Raw genomic sequence first — 16,850 nt, forward strand, 5'->3', positions numbered from 1 at the left:
TTCGAAATGAAAGGCAATGATGAGACGGAACGTTGATCTGAACAGTTTTGTCTTGGAGCGGCGCGATCATTAATTGCTCTCGAAGTTTACCCTCTCAACGGTTAAGTAATAACCGGAGAGACGGTAAAGGGGCAAAAGGATGATCGTTGGGCTTGTCTACATCTATCAAGGGCCAGGTCCACAATGATAGCCCATTACTTAAAAGCCCAGGCAAGCCCAACTTGTTCGGACCTGATTTCCAGCCAAGACAACTTAACCCACAAGATTCATCACTTCACCACATCCGTGGTAAATATCAAGGAAATAGAAGGAAAAACTCAAAGATGCAAGCAGATGAAAGCATGATAAAGGTTAGACCTACTCATCACGTAGAATACATATAAGATTTGACTTGTTAAAACAAGGGTTACGAGATCGGAAAGAGACGACAAGGATACCTCGGATCCATACTGAGCTGAGAGCTTAGAGTTTAACTCATCAGAAGCCGAGCTCAGAGGTCGGATTAGTCCAGCTCGGACAGCATGACTTGGGAGCTCGACCAACTAAAGGAAACTCAGAGCTCATTTCACTAAGCAAAGACAGAACACTTGACCTGAGAGCCCGGTCGGATGAAGGAGACTCAAGGCTCAATTCATCGAAGTAAAGACCGAGCTCACAGGTCGGACAGTCCAGCTCGGAAACTTGAAAGCACAGTTGGCTAAGTGGATCCGAAGTTCAACTCATCAGAGCTCGCAGATAAGTTACATCAGCTCGGGAAAAAGCAGGGCAGAGCTCAGTTGGTTAAAATTGTAAGGCGAGCAATCTAAAGTATTTCACACATGATAAAAGAAGAACAGCTTAAGCATGAGAGCAGAACAAGAACTTCATTAAAAGAAAAGTACATTACAGCACGTTACAAAGGCCTACACTACGGGATGAAAGACTATCCTTAAAGGATTTACATATCCAGATATATCATCATCTATGATTACACCGTTATCACCTATCCTACTACTCCGGTCTTCAGCCCGGAGGAATTCTCACAGCTCGGAATGTGAGTTTGGCAGAAAAGGCCAAGATCTGTCCCGCTATTATAGGGGAACTGAACAAGTTGATTCCCATAAGCATTTCTCACTGTCCCCCTGGGCAAACTTCCGGTTACCCAAATGTGATGCACGGTACATTCGAACAAGCTCAGATATTGTATACCGGCCGTGCACCACACATGAAAAACATAAGTCTTCGAGGCTATGGCCCCGAAGAGATCGCGAAGTACACATTCGAAGAAATCGCTGGAGACCTGACTGAGTGCAGCAGATCCCAGCCTCACGTAATACTGGTACTTCACACCAAAGGGAATAATAATACTGGTACTTCACATCAAAAAGAACAACAAACTGAGCGCCGACGCCACTCCCATTTATATCAAAAGAGGACAACAGGAGCATCGAGGAAATTCCCTGTTTCTCTGCGGAAAAAGGCAAAGTTAGAGCGAACCCCACAACAGCCCAGAACTTCTCTGGAGCCCGGACAACAAGCAGAGGAGGAGGCCGGCCAGACGACCTGGGTAAAGCAATTTCAGCAGCTTGCCGAATGGTCCCACCCTTCGACTGCCATACCCGAAGGATCTTCAATGCACCATCCAGACGCCTTAGAGGTAACATCGAATTTTCAAGAATTTTGAACTGACCCATTTTTATCTCAGGAACTGCAAAAAGTTTCAAAACAGGGACAAGTCTGAAACAGTTCTCCTTTAAGATGATAAGAGCACAATCAAGGCAAACCTCTGGGGCACAAGGCAATCTGTTTGAAGAAGGCGTCGGATAGACCTGCCACAGATACAACAAGAATTTCTCGCTTCAACAGAAGGCTCAAGAATGAAGAAAAGCTGGCGCTGATATATACTCGGAGCCTGAGGACTTAGCACGGGGCAGAGCTACACTAGACCCTAAGCTAATGGTGTCAGATTTCTAAAAGATATTCACAGAAAAGGAAAGAAAGGAGATGTCCAGATAATGGTGACAAGAAAGAGGACAAGAAGAATAGAGAAAAGACAGAAAGAGGAAAGAACAGATAGAATTCAGAAACTGCGCAACGACTGAAAGATGAAAGGATGTTATTAAGGCACTTGAACCCGAACAGACGCGATCATAATAGTTCTTGGTATTCACCCCCTCGGCAGTTGGAGCAATAACTGCCGAGAAGGTGAAGGGGCAATTGATGACCGCTGGATTCCTTCACCCCGGACCAGGGGCTTGACCACAGCCCAAGGCCCATGACGTAGAGGCCCACGCACCTGATATACATAACAAGCCTGGCTCATCCAACCTTCAAGGTCGGGCTCGACCTCTCTTCACTCAGGCTTAGCACCCGGCCCAACTCTCAGCCCAGCCCAGGATCCGGAATAATATTCACCAGACAGCCTGGCAGATCCACTCGAACGTACGCACGAGGAGAGTCAGAGGCCGTTACGCATGGAGCAGGCGGCTGATACCCTAGTACCTTCGAATCCGCATGGCAGAGACGCGTGGCCCAATCCTGGAGAGACCTTTACACGTCACCAGCAAGCAAGACAATGTATAAAAGAGGAGTCCCCTCCTCAGGAAACTAAGGCCTTATTCAGTAATACAAAACCCTTGTAAAACCATATTCTATTGGATCTCAGATCATCAACAGGATATCCGGGGGTTTTGTTCGTGTATGTGGAACTGAGGAAGAATGGGGTCTAGCCATAAAAGAGTGAGGAAGAGGCTCTGGATTTCCTCCAGATAATGGCCACGTCCCAAAAAATAAACATTACCGTGGCGATGAGGAATGTCATTTTATCCTAGCAGCGCCATCTCCAGGCGAGCCAGGCATGGTCTCCTCACCCGCCCAGCTTTCCCTGCCTTGGAGAAAGTACCTCCCTAGCTAGCGAACATGATATTTCTCTTTCTAACTCTTTTTTATTTCAAACTGTCTTACTTACTCACCTTTTATTTTATACAAATATGGCCGGGTCAAGAAATAAATTTGCCGAGGCAGCACGTGTTGTCCGTAAAGGCAAGGCTGTTGCTGGAGTGACGATCCTCCACCCAAGCATGCTCGTTGTGCCAAGGAGATCATCATGCTTCCTCCTCCTCCACCTCCTCCTACTACTGAGGGAACAACCTCCACTCAGCCCAAGCCTTCCTCTAAGGATACTCCTCCTACAACCACTACTTAAACTGATACTCCACAAGAAGAATACAGTGTTGGAGCCACATGGCCTTGGAGCATTTAGCACCTGGCATTGGCTCTAACCCGTACCACCTCCTTCTCAAGGAGTCCCGCCTGTCTGTCTTGATCACTAAAAGCACTTTGAGGTTCGGAGACCACTACTGATTGAATGAGGTCGAGACCGATGACCTCTACGATAATATTATTTACTCTGCTATGGAGAGCGCTCTCTGTGCCTGTATGGCCAAGGAGTGCAACAAAGCTCTAAGGCGAGAGTTTGGAGAGTAAGAAGTGGATAAAAATCTCCTACAGGAGGAGTGCTTAAGGCTAAAAGCTCAGGTAGAGGAGGTGGAGAACACCATGAAGGAGACGCTGAAGTCTGCCTTCAAGGCTAACCTCTAAAAACTAGGCTAAAACTGCTGAGGATGAGGTGACTACTCTCAAACGCCAAGTCCAGGAGCCACAGTCTTAGGCAAAGAATGCTCGAGCTGCCACGGAGAAAGTTGTTGAATTGAAAGCTGATCTTAGGAGACGATGGCCTGGGGCAGGGGGATGTTCGTACAAAACCAAGACTCTGTCAAGAAGGAGCTAATCAGAGGATTTCCTTCAAAAGACTTTTCCTGGATCGACAACATGTTCCCTGACGAGGATGAAGATGAAGAGGAGGAGGAAGAAGAGGACAACCGGGTCTCCATAGATACTATAGTAGATGTTAAAAATAATGTAATAGAGACCCAAGAGAGGCTGAAGATGCCCTCTCATGTAATTTTTCCTTAGGAATGAAAAATCCATCCTGCAATTTTCTTGACTTTATTTTTGCCAAGTTTTTAAGGATCGATACTCGACCATGAAAAGATCCTCGTCCGGTTATCGCCAAATAAGATTTAAATAATTTTCTAATAAATTGCTAAGTGAGGTTATCTTCAATAATTTAAATAGACTTTGTTAACGGGAATTAACACCAGTTCATTGCCTGAGCAAAGAATGTCTTAGGAAATTTTTATAAAATGGACTAACATCGGTCATTAATTCTGGCGGATACCTGCCTTGTGACCTGAGTATAAAATGTCTTAGGAAATTTGTATAAAATGGGATTAATATCTGGTCATTGAGCCTGGTGGATACTTACCTTGTGGTCTGGGTATAAAATGCCTTAGTTATCGAGACTAATATCTGGTCATGTGCCTAGCAGATACCCACCTTATAACCTAGGCATAAAATGCCTTAGTTAACGGGACTAACACCCGATCATGTGTCCGGCGGATACCCGCTTTGTGGCTTTTTTCTTGTCTGCATATTTTTATCCATCCAATGTTTCTGAATTAAATACTAAAAGAGTTTAAAGAATACATCATAGTTGTATTGATACTACAACATATTACATCTCTAGTTACGATACGTAGCTACAAAAAAAATTATTGTGGCTAATATATTTATTTTATTACGGCTAAAAACCTATTGTGGCTAATTTAAACTATTTAGTAACAAAAATGCAATAATTATAACTAATATGTATTTTTTGTTTTATTTTATATATAATGTAATTATTTGTTAACTATTTGCCACAATTAATTTTAGCTACAAAGTAATATCATAGCTAATAGATATAATAGCTATAAATTTAATTTTTTTGTAATAATTACTACCATTGTAGTCACAACACATTAATATTATAGGTAATAATTTTAAGAGCCACAAAGCTAATATGATTGTAGTAATAATTATTTTATTAGCTACCGTTTATTAGTCATTACAAAAAATTTGTGGCAGAAACATAAAAATATTAGTTATGTAATTATGTTTGTCATAACTATTATTAAATCATTAGCCACAACATCGTAGCAAATTGAATTGTATGAGTACTATGATATTTTAGTTATAATTATCAAAGAGTCATGGAATTAGCTATCAAATTAGCCACAATTATATAACTACGATAGAATACTATAGCTAATAAAATAATTTGGAAAATTACTCTGAGGTTCTCTAGGTATTATATATTGGTTTATCAAGTTCAAAAAATATGCTTAGAGGTTCTAAAAAATTTCATATAATATGTTTTTTTTTTGTCTCTCAATCAATTTTTCTTCTATTGTCCATTTGTTTAGATAGAAAAGATATTGAGAATTATTTTCTAGCTTAAAAAATTACATATTAATGAATCAATTTTAGTTGAATGATGCTTTTAAATTATGGTAATCTATGTCAAAATATATCCTTGGACGAAGCAAGTGCACTTATAGTTTAAGAACTGATAATTTATTTTTAATCAACATGGTTTGAGTAGCGACCATAAAAGATACACAAAAATTGAGCACTTGCATTATCTTTTAATTTTTCATTCTCAAACTGATTGTTATTTTATAGAGTTAATTTTGCTATTTGGAAATCACAAGATACATATATATTAAGAATTTTATGTATATATATTTTCAGCACATAAAACAATTAGATAATAGTGTTGGAAACTTTTTGTCGAATCATTTTTCAAGAATCAAACGATTAGTCTTAGCACATAAAAAATATTAAAATGCCAGTTTCAAAAAATTCAAACATCATGAATATTTCATTAAAAAGAATTAGTATAATTTTTTGGCATTTCTCCAATGCCAACAGAAAACCAATTCAATCTAAAAGTTTGTTCAGTTCCAGCAATTTGTGTCCCATTGTATTTCTTTGAAATCCTTTCTGCAGCTACACGTGAAACAAATTCCACAAACCCACAACCTTCAAGTTGACCAATTATCTTATTGTAACTTATCTGAATTGAAACAACCTGCACAAAGCAAAATAAATTTATAATATTGTATTAACATCTACTAAAACTTGTTTTAAAATCAACTAATATCAATCTCTGAATCAATTATGAAATCCATAAAAATGACAATTGTTTAATCAAAAAACAAAATTAAAGAAAATGCAACAAATGTTTACACTCTTACCTATCATTTATAATAATAGGTCTTCATCATCTGTTTCAGATTCTGAGCCTAAGTCTTCTACTACACACCCATAGTAACATGAACTTTACACTGTCATATGCTTAAAGGTGAGCATTTTATAACCATCACCGTGACCAATTAGCAAATTTGGAAATTATGGTAATTGAAAATTTCTTACAGAATTACTAATTACTGAACATAATCGGTAACCAAAAAACTAAAATTCTTTATCCACAATATATAAATTAAATTTATACCAAAATTATTCCAAATTTTTAACCAACGATTTAACACCTTTAGGGTCTTATTCCATCAAAAGACACAATTATGCCAAATTTGGCACACTTAAATTTTTTTTTTTACATACTTTAATTTTTTTTTTACCTACATATTTGTATTTTGCGTATAAATTAATTTTGAAGTTTTTTTTTGAAAATAAATTTATTTTGATGTTAAAAATACAGTTCTACAAAGGTGTGGTCATGATTTTTTTTCTTTTAAAAAAAAATTCATAGCATTTATTTTGAATCTGCTTAAACAAATTAAAATTATTTTATTTTGCTTATTTAATTAAAAATATAAAATATTTTAATTACAAAAAAGTAAAAATAAATAATATTATATTAATTAATAAAGGGAACCCTATCAATTAGTGGCGGCAATATAATGATAACTTGCATATATATATATTTTTGCCTTGGGGGAAATGAAAACCTTCAAATTAAAAATTCCCTCCCTACAGCCGCTACTGCGACCGCTACGAATTCTATATAAATTTTCATTCTCACTCATGATTCATTCAGTTTTCAATTTCTGTCCACTATCAAAAGGAGAAGCTCCCACTATCAAAAGGAGAAGCTCCCACTATCAAATCCAATCAGGTACGTTTAAAATTACAAAAGCCTTAAAATTAATGTTTCATTGTAATTGTTCTAGGTTAAACACGTGAAAGACATCTGATATTTACTTTTCATTCATTTTTCATCTGTTAAAAAGCTTTGATTCACTATTTTTATATGTTAAAAAGCTTTCATTCAAATCCAATCAGGTACGTTTTTCATTCTTATATTTGTTTTTCATCGTTTTTCACCAAATAGAATATATGAAAATGGTAGGTTCATGGAGAAACCTAATTTTGATGTTGATTTCATCTCATTTTTTGATATATTGGATGACTTGAAAAAGGATTGTGGATTTGATGTTATAAAAGGAGATAAATTTTATTACTTGAAGGCTGATAAAGCTCTTAGTGATCTTGATGCATTGATAGAGGTTAAAGATGATACAGATGTGAAAAATATGATGGATAGTTATAAGAAGTTCCCTTCGAAACCCATTGATATATACACTCTATTTCGAGATTATGATATTTTACCAAATGGACTTGGTGACGAGCTACCCGCAGTTACCGTTGATCACACTTCTAATCAACTTTAAAATCCAAATGCTTTACTCATTTAATTTTATTTAAACAATTGATTATGTTTACTTGTTCTATGTAGAGAAATTCTTGTTATTATATGATTATTGTTTTACTTTTGTTTTGAAATAGGTTCCAATACAATTAAAAGAAAAACTAGAGGACCAACAAGATGCTTGAAAATCACATAATTGGAGAATGGGCAAAAATTGCCAGTAGAATTTGATGAAGATGATCAAGCTATTGGTGATAATGCTACTGCATTTGTTTGGTTTTTAGGACAAACTATTAGAAGTGTGTCGTGTTGTCCATTGCAAGTGAAACAATGGAATAAGATTACCGATGATAAGCTCGACCACATGTGGTCTACCATATTGGTACAAAAATTTATATTAAATTACATCCATTATAAAATGATTATAATTTTTTTAGTTCTATTAAGTATCATAATCTTTGTTTCTTACTTCTTTGCTAAAAGGAAAAGTTCACTTTTGAGTATTCTGATGTAAGAAAGGGAGCAATTTTCGGTCATATGAATGCATTATATAGGTATTATAGGCATAAGTTGAAGAAGAAGTACTTTGATTCAAAGGCAACTTATTCACTTCGTCTCCGAAACAAGCCTAAGGATATGGATGTAAAAGATTGGAAGTATTTGGTTAATCTTTGGACAGAAAATGCATTTCAGGTATTAAAAATTCATATAAAATTTAATAATTTATTTTATATGAATTCAGTTTCTGTTAGCTAACATAAATTCTGAAAATTTTTCATTGTTTTTCTTTAGGAGAGAAGCAACAAAAATAAGACAAATAGATGCAAGCGTTCTATGCCGCCATACACGGGGACAAAAAGCTTTGCTCGGCTGAGAGATCATATGGTATGAGTTTGTTTTTATTTTATTAGTATTATAGTGTTTTTTATTAATTAAATGATACATAAATAATCCCTTTTTACTGTTGTCGTTTTGTGGACTATGGCTAAAAAGAAACAAAATAGTATTTGATAATTCTAGTTTAGAGCTTGAGAAAGTTTATGATTTGATCTTTTATGGATCTTTTGTTTGGTTTAAGATGTGCCTAGCTTTCCTTATTCCTTAATCCAAATTCTTTTTAGTAGCTCAACAATCAAGAACTGGTCAACCTGTAATGGTATAAGCTAGCTGCTTGTTGTTATTCTTTGTATTCTACTATAACTCTCAAAGTTCTAATAAAAGCTATTTTTATCAAAAAAAAATAATAATAATGCCTTTTGAAGTTCATGTGATTGTTAGAACTTTTTGATATGCCATTTACTATTTTTTCTATAAATGCCTAATTAGACTCAGACTGCCGTTATTAACCTTCATTTCCCACATAAAAACAAATCCCCTTTTTCTTTTTGCTCATTAAAGTTAAACATGACAATTTTTTAGTAGTATTAGATTAGACAGCAAACACCATTAATAACTCACTCATTTAATGGTGGAATTTGACCATGTTTAATATTCTAAATATAGGAATGAATTATGATTGGTCAACCCTATGAGCATCCAAACTTGTAGATTAAATAATAATCAACAGTATTATTAATTTTAACGCTTGAATTGATATCATTAGCTGTAAAAATGTTAGCTCTTTTATACAAGTTTTGTTTATCTGTAGCATATTTGTAGTTAAGTCAATTGACTCTTTTACGAAAAGTTTGGTTTTGCTTGAACTTAAATTTTTATTGATATAGATCTATGATAAACTAATACTAATTGTTATATTTATTTGAACAGAAGAAAAAAAATGGAAAAACACCTTCTCGTTTAGAGCTTTTTCTTGAATCTAGAAAGAAATTGATCCAATATCACAAGAAGCCATTGTAATACTTTTTACATATGTTTTATTTATTTGTTATGTATTTTATGCTATATTTTGTTTTTTTTAATATCAATAAATATAAATATCTCTATAGGAAAAGTTTCAGCAACTAAAGAAACAACGAGAAGAAGGACAAATTTCACTGGATGATGATGCTATGTTTGTTGATGTACTTGGGCCAGAAAAAAATGGTTATGTACGTGCTTATGGTCTTGGAAAAAATGTCACGGAATATTTTGGTGCTAGACCTACAAAGATAGAACTACTTAGACAACTTGATACTTCAAGAAGAGAAGCAAACGAACGTGTCCAACAAATTCAAGAAGAAGCAAGTGAACAAGTAAATGATGTTAAGAAGCAAATGGATGAGAAACTTGCAGAGATGAATAGAATATGGGAGCATAAATTCAAGATGCTTTTGGAGAAAAACAATAATATTGCATCAGTAAGTGATTAAAAACTAAGTCTCATTTTTTTTTCTAATATAAGAATTTTTATAAGCTATATAACTAGTATGAACCTTATCTATTTTATATAATTTTGTTATTAATATTTTCAAATAAAATTTTATACAGGAGGATTCCCAAGATGATGAAATTGGAGGATGATTTGCAGTATATTTGAAGTTTTGGATTTTGAAGCCGCCAGCAGCCTTATAATACTACTTTTAGAAAATTTAGTGTTAGTATAGTATTATAATTTCAAGTATTTTTAGTGTGATTGGTTTATGACTTAAATTAGTTTGTTTTGAATATTAGTTATTTTGGATTAAATTTATTGTTATTTTATAATTGTCATTCTGATTGAGTCTTAATATTAATATATAATTATTTTATAAATTTAAATTTTAGCTAAATTTTTTATATAAATTTTATATTCTATTATAAATTTTACCAAAATTATTAATAGATAAATAACATATGTAATAGTAAATTATAATATAATCCCATTAAATAATAATAAATTAAATAAATATTACATTTTAACTACAAATAATTAATAGTAGCCGTATGTACTATATTTAGAATAGCTTCTAATTTAATAATTTTGTGGCTTTATTCAATAGTTATAAAATAAAATTAAGTGTAACAATTATACTAGAACTTGTCACTTTTTTATTTTTGTGACTATAAATTTTATTCTTGCCTTATAATTATTTAAATGTGGCTAATAGTAAATATTTTTTGTCATACAATTAAGTTTATGGCTAAATTTAGATATGTTAGCCATAAAATTAAATTTGTAACTATACATAAGTTTAAATTGCCACATTATTATTTTTGTAACATAATCATAGCAAAATCACTTACAAAAAAAGTTGTTGTGGCAAAAAGAAAATGTGGTTACAAATATTCCATTTGTGGCTAATAACTAGCCACAATATTTATTTTTAATGGCAATATTTTTGCTTCATTTAAATAAAAAGTGTGACTATAAATATTTATTTTAGCCACAACACAGGTAAATCCTGTAACTAAACTTTAGTTACGCCACTTCTAGCTACGGTATGTCACGGAAAAAATATGTTGTGGCAAAATCATCTAGCCACCAAAATCCTATTTTTAGCTACAATTTATTTTGTGACAAGATATGGATAATGTTGTAGTGTATTTCCATAAATTATAAATATTCTTTCAAGAATAATTAAAAGATTTGGTCATCTAACTTGATCAATTTACATTCTACTTCTATAGACTCTTATTGTCACTTAATCCTCCTGCAATTACGTAAATAACCCCAACGGGTTTATTTTCATTAGGATCGACCGGTGCTCTTACCTCAGGTCCTGACCTCTTTTTTTCTGTCTTTTATAGCAAACTTTCAGAGCGTACCGTCCTTTATTAATTCTCAATTTCATCTTTTAGTTGTCGGCATTCTTCTGTAGTGTGTCTATGAACCTCATGAAATCGATAATACCTTGTCTTCAATTTGACTGATCCAGTTCCAAGTTAAACTAGTCCGACCGGCCTCATTTAGTTCAAGCTATTAAACCTTCTATTTGGTAGAACTGGATCAACTCAGTGCGAACTGGCCGGATTTTGATTAAAAAAATCAAATTTAAAATGTCTGAATTTAATCAAAATCCAACTGGTTCACACCGAGTTGATCCAATTCTACTAAACAGAAAGCTTATAGTTTGAACGGAATTTATCTTTTAACTATCCGTTTTGATATCAAAAATTTTATAAGAATTCAATTCAAGAAATTTAATTAAGTGATATATTTTTTAAAAAATTAAAATTTATAAGAATTTATTTAATATTTTTTAAATTAATTATGCCAAATGAAAAGAAAATGTTAAAAGGTTATGTCTCAACATCCCAATTGTAAGAATCAAAACCGAATAATAATTTATGAGAGGTAGCCTTCTCTGTTTTTTACAATAAAAATGAATATTTCAAATTTAAAAGAAGCGAAAGAAAACCAACCACATATCCGATTTCTATTTGTTTATATTGAGAATATATAGGTAAATAAAAGGAGTGATTAAAGTATTATTAGCAAATGCGGTAGCGGATCGTTTGACTAGTTTAATAATTACTGATGATTTTAATTTAAAAATTCATTTTTCATGGCCTAAATTAATAAAATAAGTGCTCTATCACCTTTTTGAAAAAAAAAACAGTATTATTAGCAGATTCCAAGAAGCTTCACAGATTCATGCTACTCTCTTTATCCACATGGACGAAACAAGAAGTTACTCCAAAATAATCTACCTTTGGATTTTTTAATATTAATCTAATTTACCAAAACTTAACATAACATTAGCAAGAAATCTAAAATTTCAGATTTATAGTAAATTTAATTTCTCAATCTGATTTTTAAAGATACCCACTTAAAGAATGGTTAGGAAATTCAATTTCCCAACTAACTAAGCTTATCTAATTACATAAAAATAATTACTTTTTCATTTTATATTAATATCATAATTAATATAAAATAAATTATAATGTCTAATCCTTCATATACCCAATACATATCTCTTTTTCAATTTAATAATTAATAAAAAAATGATAAAATATGGACTAAAATATATATAATGATAGAATTCCAAAATAATAATATTTAAATAATAAAATTTTTAGGAATGAAATAATAAAATTAAGAAAAATGAATAAAAAATGGATATGCCTGACAGAAATAAAATATAATGATTTTTTAATGTATCTTTAAATTATAAAAATAGAATAATTAAACCATACTAAATATCACACAAGAAAAAAAATTTATCTATACAATATTATTTTAAATGTAAAATGTCAATAATAATAATGAAATAGTAACCAAGAGAAATGAAGGAATTAGAGATATATGTTAATTAATTTTTTTTAATGTATATGTATATATAGGTTTTTTCAAGAATATTTTTATATTTCTTAATTAAGTTATTGATACGATTCAATAATCACTTAAAGTAAATTATAAGATATTATCATAAAACGATATTCGTGATGAGAGTTTGATAAGCTATCACGCTGTCCAACTCACAAAAAAGAAAATTCAGACATTGTAGCGTTATATTTTTCATCAGGATTCGTTCTTTATTGAGCAAGATAAAATTTCATTGAAAATTACCGTTAATGGATACAATTCAGTAATTCTCTTATCTACTAATTGATATCAATCGAATTTTCAGAAAATTTGATAATCTACTCCACTTTTTCACAGTATAAAAATTAATGTGCACAGAGATGAATATACACATTTTTACACACTCATTTTTAGTTTAAAGTAATTTTTAAGCGTCAATGTGACTGCTTATAGACATCAACTATTTTATATATATATATATTTTTTTTTACAATTTAACTAATCACAATTTAGTTTCGATTATCCATAAACGTAAACTATCTCATTTTTTTTTTCACAATTCGACCGATCACAAATTAACTTCATTTCAATTACGTTAGCTATATAATGGGTGGTTATAATAAATTTATGAGTAAAAGTGATGAAGTGAAAAAAAAATGAAGTTAAAAGAGGGGGATGACATATTCTTTTGACTTTGAAGTCAAAAGAAATAATAATGATTAATAAAGTAAAAGAATATATATCATGGTGCTAAATCCTTCTAAAATTGATCAAATTTCTTGTCAAGCTAAAACTGTATGATGATAAATCAGATCCAAAATCATGAAATTTCTAGCATAAAACCATCTTCTCTATCATCATTACTTTTGTCTCCCTCTTTTTGCCTAATCTTTTTTATAAATCATTTCTCATAAAAAAAATTCCCTTTTAAATATTTGTGATACTGTACTTATAGATTTAGTTCGGTAATAAGTGCATTTACGTAAATTTGAGAGGTTTCAAATTCTACTATTTCAATCTCTAATTTTCAATTCAAAAAAGAAATATTTATGATACTCTTTTGAAATTAAGTTTGATACAACAATATATAAATTAAAATAATAATAATTTGAAATACAAGGGTACGTAGAAGAATATGCTGAACAAGTGATCGAAATTCAGACAACCGATCATTACATAACAGAAAATTAAAATAAAATTAAGATAAGAATCAAAACATACAATGATAATGTAATAGAAATTTATATATATTTACTCTTAAAATCTGGTCCTACATGTTTAGTGGGGGCAATTAACGTCCTATCATTTGAGATATTAATTAAGCAAGCACAACCAACTTTCACTAATTAAATATAAAGTTTGATGCAATGACAACCGTCGGATGAGATTACTTTCCATGCATGATTGAACAACAGCCATGCAGCATTATAGATATGCAAATTAAGGTGCGTCACATAATTGAATCCATCCAACCGTTGAGTTGATGTTGATGATCAAAGAAATGGGATGATAAGTCCAAAGTGGGACCTGAGGTGACAATGGGGACCCACGACCTTTGCATGAATGACACGTGGATAGGGTAGGCCCCATCTCCTCTGTGAAATTGCAAAGAGAGGATCCCATTATAAGCCATACAGCTCTCACAGTATGATTCTGCAGCTTTTAGCCTTTTGCCCACAAACCCTAATTGGGGCCACAATGGTACAGCTCCTCACATTAAATTCTTCACAGCTATTTCTCTCTCTGTACTGCTCTCACTCATATTGATCGTATCATCTCCATTTTCATTTCTCGCCATTTTTTATTTTTATTATGTAATCTCCAGGACTGCTGCTGCTGCTGCTGTTGTGGGTGTTGCTTAGGTAGGGGAGAGAAAAAAGCTAGAGATCTTTTTTCTCTGTACTGCCTTTTCATTGATCTCTGGCTCTTTTTCACTTTTATATAAACAATACCCAATTCTGATTTTTGTTTTTCTGAGTGACTGTAATACTGATTTCAGAGAGAGATGGGTCATCACTCTTGCTGCAACAAACAGAAAGTTAAGAGAGGACTGTGGTCACCAGAAGAAGATGAGAAACTCATCAATTACATTTCAACCTATGGCCATGGTTGCTGGAGCTCAGTTCCTAAGCTTGCTGGTATTAATCATTAGTTCTCTCTCTCAGACACACAGACAAACACATAGACACGCACACACTCACATGCTGATACAGATTCAGATGCATAAACAGGTTATTTCTCGATGATTAGCATTTAATAGGTCTATGTATATCATTTCTTGATCGATGACCATCGCTGCTACCTCTTCTAGTTTTGCAGGCAATTCAAATGTTGCATTAATTTATTTATACCCTTTGCCTAAAATTCCACGCTACTTGTATCTGTGGTTGAATTTCCACTGTATATGGTTGTCTCTTCTTCTTCTTTCTTTGGCCTATTAATCCTTTGATGCAGGCTTGCAGAGATGTGGAAAGAGCTGCAGATTAAGATGGATTAATTATCTGCGACCTGACCTAAAACGTGGAAGCTTCTCTCCTCAAGAAGCAGCTCTCATCGTTGAACTCCATAGTATTTTAGGCAACAGGTAGAGTTTTTAAAAGAATGGCCGGTAGCTAGCATAGAATTCATCATATATGGATACTATTTTTGCAGTCATTGAAATTTCTTGCATCATTTTCTAAGGATATATATGCTTCTTCTGGACAGATGGGCACAGATAGCTAAGCATCTACCAGGAAGAACAGATAATGAAGTGAAGAACTTCTGGAATTCAAGCATAAAGAAGAAGCTCATCTCTCATGATGTTCATTCTTTAGCTAGCTTCACTGATGTTCACAACCCTAATGTCTCTGAGGAAGCTTTCTTCTCTCTCACTGGAAACCCTAATCTCATCCTCACTGCTCAACAAGACCAGCTCTACCTTCCTTCACCAGCTTCAATGCTACAAAGTTTTGGTCAAGGAGATTTCAAATTCAACCAGCCCAATAATTACAATCTTGATTTTGCTCATTTCGCTCCCCCAACAATCCCACCAGCTCAACTAAACAATAGTTCATCTTCCTTTGATCCAGTGTGGACACTGCCTTATCCACCTCAACACATTGGTACAAATCATCAAGAAGATCAGATTTTGAGCAATGGAGCAGGTCCACATTACATTGGAAGTAAAGCTAATCAAGATGAAACTCTTGCAATACTGCCTAATTATGAGAATCAAACTATGGTTCCTATGATGCCAAAGCTGTGTGATATCATTGAAAGCAGTGCTTGCTGCAATATCCCATCATCATCATCATCATCATCTACCTTGCAAGAAGTACTAATTGACCCAGTTTCTAGACTTCCATGTTTCCCTGCAGGGTCTTATCCACATGAACCGCACGTGCCTGCAAATATTCAAATGGAGTACATTGATGCAATCATGTCATCACTGCCATCATCTTCATCATCATCATCACTATCAGCATTTTCAAGCAGTCAATTTGGCGCAAACCCTAATAATAATAACAACAATAACAATAATAATAAGCTTCCTTCAAGCTGCAGCTGGGATGCCTAGAGAGTAGCTGGAAATGGGTGTCTAGTGGGGTTATAGGTTTTGTGTATGGATTCATTTTGATACAGTGCATTCATATCCTGAAATATGCATAAGATGGTGAGTGCATCTCTTATGGGAAAACCTAAATGTTACTAGTTCAGGCTCTTCAGTGAGTAATGCTTGCTGAGGTTTCATAAATATATGTGTAGGCTCTTTTGACATGTTCCTCACCTAATATATTTGCATGCCAGCTACATTTGCATATCTTATCTATCCATCCCTTAATTCTCAAGTCATGCACTTATAGGCATTCTTCCTTTGTAACCATCCTATATCAGCGGGTTATTGAATATAGTGGTTGTATATAATAGTAACTACTAACTAATTTAAGTTAACCATTTTGTGTCAAGTCAAAAATAGATCTGAAAATTGTTTAGGTCAGTTGTAGCGGACATGCAAAGAAAGGGCTACTACGGGAAGAGGTAGCAATAACCAACCATCTCTATCTACAATTACAAAGGCGTGTATGAAAAATTAAGCATACTAATTAAATTTTATGATCATTTTTTTTCTCAAGATTATGAAATTAGTTTTTGTCTTTGTTGCTTAGGAGA

The 16,850-nt window shown here is 33.2% G+C and overlaps 1 protein-coding gene and 1 long non-coding RNA gene across 2 annotated transcripts; both read left to right on the top strand.

Annotated features, from left to right (window-relative positions):
• The first annotated feature begins 9,354 nt into the window (after positions 1-9,354).
• LOC122725093 lies at positions 9,355-9,708 on the top strand. The gene is made up of 2 exons (XR_006352501.1): positions 9,355-9,387; positions 9,481-9,708. It is a non-coding gene; the product is annotated as an uncharacterized LOC122725093 (long non-coding RNA).
• Positions 9,709-14,371: 4,663 nt separating this feature from the next.
• Positions 14,372-16,537, top strand: LOC110626354 (transcription factor MYB26). Its single transcript, XM_021772196.2, has 4 exons — positions 14,372-14,560; positions 14,698-14,836; positions 15,153-15,282; positions 15,405-16,537. Exons 2-4 carry the CDS (start codon positions 14,704-14,706, stop codon positions 16,255-16,257), a joined length of 1,116 nt encoding a protein of 371 aa, XP_021627888.1. The 5' UTR covers positions 14,372-14,560; positions 14,698-14,703; the 3' UTR covers positions 16,258-16,537.
• Positions 16,538-16,850: the final 313 nt, after the last annotated feature.

Source organism: Manihot esculenta, chromosome 11 (assembly GCF_001659605.2).
Source record: "Manihot esculenta cultivar AM560-2 chromosome 11, M.esculenta_v8, whole genome shotgun sequence".
Taxonomy (NCBI): Eukaryota; Viridiplantae; Streptophyta; class Magnoliopsida; order Malpighiales; family Euphorbiaceae; genus Manihot; species Manihot esculenta.

Excerpts from the sequence above, each read along its gene's own strand:
- LOC110626354 (XM_021772196.2), top strand. The coding sequence starts at position 14,704 with ATGGGTCATCACTCTTGCTGCAACAAACAGAAAGTTAAGAGAGGACTG. Across the intron at positions 14,837-15,152 it reads CTCAGTTCCTAAGCTTGCTG|GCTTGCAGAGATGTGGAAAG; the intron begins GTATTAATCATT and ends CCTTTGATGCAG. Across the intron at positions 15,283-15,404 it reads CATAGTATTTTAGGCAACAG|ATGGGCACAGATAGCTAAGC; the intron begins GTAGAGTTTTTA and ends TCTTCTGGACAG.